Source organism: Pocillopora damicornis, chromosome 12, assembly GCF_964200805.1.
Source record: "Pocillopora damicornis chromosome 12, jaPocDami1.2, whole genome shotgun sequence".
In the NCBI taxonomy this organism is placed as follows: domain Eukaryota; kingdom Metazoa; phylum Cnidaria; class Anthozoa; order Scleractinia; family Pocilloporidae; genus Pocillopora; species Pocillopora damicornis.
In genome coordinates, this window is record NC_142681.1 from 448,955 (window position 1) to 455,394 (window position 6,440).

Genomic DNA, 6,440 nt, shown 5'->3' on the forward strand with positions numbered 1-6,440 from the left:
ATGGCGCGGCAGGGAACAGAACACTGGTCACCAGAGCGCGCAGATGATTATTAAATATTTATAGGTTATTAATCTTCCCTTTAGTTTTAATTAAGTGGATATGTTATGATACTCAGATCTGATCAAATATCACAAAGACGTGAATCACGGTTTTTACACGTCGAAGGAGGAGGCGAAGTCGTTAGATTGCACACTCATTGCCACGATGCAGCGAGAACTGACTAAGAACGCACCAAAAGTTGCACTGAAGTAAAAGACGAACGATGTGTCTCTGGTACCTGCTATTGGCTTTGATTTGCCAATTTTTGTTTTGCTGTAAAGCTCAAGACAAAGGTTTGTAAACTATCCTATTGAAGTATCGTGTGAGAATTTCATACCCGGACAGTAGAAACTACCCAAGGTTTACACAAACACGTTTAACCGCCGAACTACAGTAAAATTTATACAGTCATAAGATCATCAGAGCATTTACAATAGTGGCTGAGAAATCAGAACAACTTTTCTACAGAAATTGACTTACTGCACATTAGTAGACTTTCAAGCGAGCCTGAGGAATTTAGATAGTTGCCATCAAAGGAAAGGTCAAATACTCTTAACATCTGAAAACACCTGACTTCCTTGTGTACATCTCCGAAACCGACAAAACCAGCTCCAAAATACACTCCCCAGAAGCTTGGCCACATTGCCCAAAGTTGTAACTGAACAAAAAATGGAACATAACTTCTTGAGATTGTTGCTAATTAAACAGTATTAAAGTAACATCAACTCTATTTAAATCAAAATAAATATCTACCGCAGAGTAGTCGTGTTAATTTGTTACCGGTATCTGCTCGCGTCGGTCGCGGATAAATCTATATCCCTTTGCCTCTAAAATTTGTGAAAATATATTCCTCACTTACATTTCAAGAGAAGCACTTTTCAATTGAGTGTCGTCAAACCAAATCCAAAGAAAAAGACAACAGTTGATCAAGTGAAAGGTGAACATCACGCACATGGTAACAATCAATATTCAAATAAAATACATGCAAACTGCTGAAGCGCGGGAAAACGCGCCGTGTGTGACAAAGTTACCATCGGTTGAAGCCTTGCATCTGACTAATTGAAAAGATGTAAGCAAGTTCGCAAAATCATGGATAAGGCTAAGAGGAGTAAAACCCGAAATACTGTTGACATTCAAATCAAATAGGCTTTATCTGTTTCTTTCACCATAACACACTTTTTTTAAGGGTTTTCAAATAGCTCTTCAGTATTCAACTTTCTCCTGATTATATTCTTTCCGAGTAAAAGAAAAGAAGTTTTTCCTGTATGTATATTGTCCAATCAAAATGAAATTTTCTCTTGAATCTGATTATCGACACACAGGATCAACTACTGTGCAACAGGAAGCATCACTGCTAAAATTTTTCAAACTAAATGGCGATAACTACGTTGCAAGAAACACGGCAATCAACTTCACAAACAAGAACGAGACGTTCAACCATTCACGAAACTGTAATCTCTTCATCAAGGGAATGTGCGTTCACAAACTCAAGAGTAAAAGTAACAATGTGAAAAAGTCGTTCCGCCCCAATGATTATGATGACGATGATTATGATGATGACGACGACGAAGCTCCCGACGACGAGGAATTTTCGGAGGAGACACGTGATCACGAAAAGTTATACGACGAGGGACCAGAGGATATTGAGAATTACGTGGCACGGCATGGCAGGCCTGGGTTCGAGGATGGCATAGACAACGATATGGACGCAGATTGGGACTGGGAGTCACAAAGACGATATTACGGAAGACATGGTAATGAACCCAAAGTTGATTTATGCAAATGACCTCAAACGTAGGAAAGGTTGATGAAGAAGTCGTGACTGCTTTTATGTTTACAGATAATGAATTTGGAGGGTTTCGCGAGTTTTTTTAATCACAGAGTGCAATGGAACAAAACCAATCCTAGATTACTAAGAATTGCTTTGAGGTAGCAGGTAATTTAGTGTTAACAACTGGGTTGAAAACGTAAATTAGCCACCGTAAAGGGTAAAAAAGCTGACGTTTCGAGCATGACGAAGGGCTAAGGCTCGAAACGTCAGCTTTTTTACCCTTTACGGTGGCTAATTTACGTTTTCAACCCAGTTGTCAACACTAAATTACCTGCTATACTCCCCCACCGACGCAGCACCACAGTTTCTTTAGAAACTTACCCCTTTATGCTTTGAGGTAGGTTTGATTACAAATCAAAATTATTTTATATCCCCACAGACAGGGAAAGATGGAGACTTCGTCACTCACCGGACTATGACGATGACTACGAACCTATTTATTCCCCTTATTACTACCATTATCCAAGACACACTCATCATCATCATCATCGTCGTCGTCATCATTATCAAGCTCCCGCACATGCGAACTACAGAACATTCAGCCACACGGTACCTTCTTGGTACACGTATCCTCAGGGATATCCGGGCGGTACTCCCATATCAACTCCACCTGTTTCCTCGTATGTTTCAAATTCCGCAGGCGCGGGTTGGATACAAGCTCCTGCCTCTTCTAATGCGGGGTGGCAGCCTCGATTTTATCTTAATCAGGGACCTGCAACGAATATGTTTAAATCCCAACTTGCAGGAACCAGCAGCTGGGGCACTTATCAACAAAACGTGTACAACTATCCACACCGAGAATCCAACTCCTTTTTCATTCCACCATATTCTGCATCGTCAAATCCACATCTACAAGTTACGACACAGAACAGCGTGCAATTTTCTCCTGCAAACTTTCTCCATGGGATAGCAACCTCTGTTACCCCACTATTTAACCATATCTATCAATACCCTCGGGTAATTTATAGCTCTAGACATTTTGCTGGTCCATTTTCCAGATCATTCCCGAAGCATCGAGAGTTTTCTGACGCTGTTCTTAACAGAATTAGAGACCAAAACCTTCACTAAGTAGATCAATGTACCCAACCCTTCCTTTTTGGACTGCGATGCTGGCAACAGAAATATTTAATAACAATATTTGCTACAACTGTGTCTCAAGGAAGGAACTTGAAGTTGGCCTGACTTTTCTAAAAACTTGTTTAAAACTCTGACAATGCCACCACAAGAGACAACTGTTACGAATAAATCCTTCACCAAGTATGTGACACTATTAAATGTCGGGGAAAACTAACTATCAAGCACACTTTTCCCGGCGAACTTTGTGATATTTTTCTGCTTTCTTTAATCACTCGGTACTCGAGTACACAATTCCACTTACATCCAAGCCTATTTTATTATGTGTAACTCTGGCTAATCTCTCTCACTTTGATTCTCACTGAATACTTCTCCTTAACTGCAGAATTTTGACTCTACTCTACCGCGCACTGTCTACATTCTTTGAGTCTTTTCTTCTCTTATTCTCTCTACTCCTTTTTTCTCTCTTCTGTCCACTCTCTTCTACGTAAACTATAAAGAACATGCTCATACATTCACTACTGACAGACACGAGTGGGCATATCAACTGGCTGATCTCGGGAGATCAAACATTTGTTGATACTGAGAACGTTAAACCCAACAATTTCATGGGACCTTTGAACTGAAGAACAAAGAACTCAATCATAATGCTTCCGATCAACTTCTGACTACGTTAGTCAAAACAAGAACTTTCATGTGGGTCCAAAGCAAGGTCAGTAAACAAACCAAGCACGTCCACTTGAGGAATTTAGAAAAGGCTCTCACAATTCGGAAACTCATCACGACAGCTCAAACCTAAATAAAGTCGGAATTCGAATTCATACGTTAAATTCTAAATATGTATTATGCTGAACTGACTAACTAACTTTACTGTTTTTTACTTTATTGTTAATTAACTGAATGCTTCATAATAGTACCATGCGAAATTAGAGGGAACCGCCCAAACCACAACATAGCATTTGCATGGAGGCGAACTTATAGATGAATGAGACGTTATTTTCTTTGACATTGTCGTAGAAAGACCGGAAAAAAAAAAAAACAAACAAAAATATAAGATATGATATAAGTATTTTCCCTCAAATCGCAAAGTTATTTTCAGAGCGAAAGAAACCAGCATATGTGATCAATTTTGATGTACTAAGATTGTCGTGAATTGCATTAACATCATACATGTATAAACATATATGCAAATTTTTTTGATGAAGTAAAATATTTCGAGACTAGGTGTTCTCCTTTCGGTACTAAAACCCCGGCTATCAAAGTATTTATGTCCTGCTTCTAGCTTTGTACCCTTAGACGTAAACGTTTTTCGCGACGTGGTAACAAGCAGACTCAAAGCTAGGCGGATGAGGCACAGTTGGCTTCAAAATGGGCGGAGTGGCCCCTGAGAACAGATGTGCATGAGCTGGACTGATCATTTTAACATCCGCTGAGCAGGATGTGCTAAATATCGTAGATTCAGTAGGCCGCGTTGGTTGAATTGTGGAGCTTGAGATTGGCAACGAGGCCTTGGGATTTGGTTGTAGAAGAGGGTGCAGTAAGGGTGTAGACATAACAGTCGTCCGGGGAAGCCCTGTCGAACCTGTTTGCATGGCAGATGGCGGAGATGACGCGTTACTCGTTAGACATTCTGTGGCAAAAATTAAGATATTAATGAACGGTGAACCTTTTAAAGTTCGCACGCAAACGGAAACGTCCACCGTGCACACATTTCTCTAATTAGTGAGAATTCTCCCCAGTGCTAGATGAATTTAAAGTGTACAGGTGTCTATCCGCTCTAATTTACATATCGAAATACAGCAGAGCTTCAACAGAAAGCGTCCTGGGAGCAGAGTCGTCTCTTCGGTCAAGGTTACTGTAACAAATTTTGAGGGGTATTCGACTCAGTTGGGACCAAATGTTTGTTTCACTTTAATGGAAGGGTTTTTTTGGGTACAGTGTCCCAATTGAGAGATTCTTCTCTAAAGTGTTGTTTTGGAGACCTGCTTTCTTTTGCTCCAGGCTCCATTCCAAACGGAACTTAACTCGGTCATGCGTGTCCGAAAGAAAATCATTGAGAGACAAAAAGGGAATGATAAAGTTATCATTAATGATGATCATTTGGGAATCAAAGTTTTTAAAATAAGTGAGTTTTACTTACTGACAATATGAAGGCCCGGAAAACATAAAAAGACCACGGTTATAAAAACAAAGGCATGAAACTTTGCATCCATTCCACGTGTTTCAACGAGAACCAGTTTAGAATGACAAAGGCCCAGCTGGTACGACGAAACTATGAAATAACAATGAAGAACACAAAATTTGAAAGTTTCGCGTAAGTTTTGGCAAAATCTGAAATATTTCCTCTCTTAAGTTTCAAATCATCGATTTGATTATACTTACCGTAGTGTGTGTGCTGTGACAAGTTCCGAGTTAGATATGGATCGTGATTTGTGTTAGACGCCCACGATAACTGTGTTTTGACCCAAAAAGTTATCAGGTTATCCGAGTTCTCCAGAAAAACCACCCTATAATACCTTGCGGGCCTTATCTTTTCTCAGTTCGTGCCCAGGATGCTTTTCTCAACTCGGTTGTAAATATTATTTTCCTTGATTGAGGGGCTGAGTTCCAGACTCAGCCACAAAACTAATTCTCACTGTTTCGATGTGATCGTCATGATTTATCTGGCAACCCGGTTTTCTGTAATTTTTATTATTTTTTTTTTATGATTGAGTATAGCTCACTAATTTCTTTCATTTGTAACCTTTCTATCATATCATCCTTGTTCATGATGTAGAATATCGACCTTTTGTTAGAAAATATTTGTTATATGAGGTTGACATTTCTTTGAAACCTCAGCGAAGAAGAAAAGTAAAAACTCAAATAGGCAAAGAGCATTTTCTTTCCTGGTATATAACTAATATTTTTTTATCTGAACAATGTCACTAACAAGATTTGTCTGAATGTTTTTTTTTGCGTTGATTTATCCGACAGGCTTGTCGAGTATTGACAGGAGCAGTGGCCCAAAACTAGTGGTCTCTCGGCAAAAGCAGTGTGCCGTTACTAATAGGCCCCCATGACTCTCAGGGGGCAGGAAGATAGTGGTAACCAATATGCGGGCTTGTGTCACGTGACCTCCTGCGTGTTTCATAAAGTTTTTCCGTCATTATCTCGAAATCTCTTTATCGCATGTCTCCAAAGTCATCTTAAAGCCGCTCGGATTGAGACAAAACAGATTTCATTCCATGAAATTTAAGAATTACTTATCATACACGTTTTCAGACATCAAAGGTGAAAATAAACAGGACGCGAAATGGATTCAAATAAAGGGAACGTGTTTACATTCTCTTTTGATTTAATGAATTATTGATAGCGTTGGAGTTACCAGAAAGAGATTCGTGCTTCCGATGTAACAATCGAGTTAAATCGAAAAGGAAGGTTAATTTGACAGGATGATTTAATCATTTATGTTTAAAATGAACACTTGTAATTATCTATAAATGTTTTGTTAAAAAA

The 6,440-nt window shown here is 39.3% G+C and overlaps 2 protein-coding genes across 2 annotated transcripts; one reads left to right on the forward strand and one right to left on the reverse strand.

Annotated features, from left to right (window-relative positions):
* Window positions 1-70: 70 nt before the first annotated feature.
* LOC149035975 (uncharacterized) lies at window positions 71-3,157 on the forward strand. Its single transcript, XM_089190246.1, has 3 exons — window positions 71-333; window positions 1,363-1,794; window positions 2,251-3,157. The coding sequence occupies exons 1-3, from the start codon at window positions 264-266 to the stop codon at window positions 2,937-2,939; spliced, it is 1,191 nt and encodes a 396-aa protein (XP_089046372.1). The 5' UTR covers window positions 71-263; the 3' UTR covers window positions 2,940-3,157.
* A 32-nt stretch (window positions 3,158-3,189) lies between these two features.
* Window positions 3,190-5,453, reverse strand: LOC149035976 (uncharacterized). Its single transcript, XM_089190251.1, has 3 exons — window positions 5,328-5,453; window positions 5,086-5,217; window positions 3,190-4,575 (listed from the first exon to the last, which is right to left on the reverse strand). Exons 2-3 carry the CDS (start codon window positions 5,156-5,158, stop codon window positions 4,238-4,240), a joined length of 411 nt encoding a protein of 136 aa, XP_089046377.1. The 5' UTR covers window positions 5,159-5,217; window positions 5,328-5,453; the 3' UTR covers window positions 3,190-4,237.
* Between the last annotated feature and the right edge of the window lie 987 nt (window positions 5,454-6,440).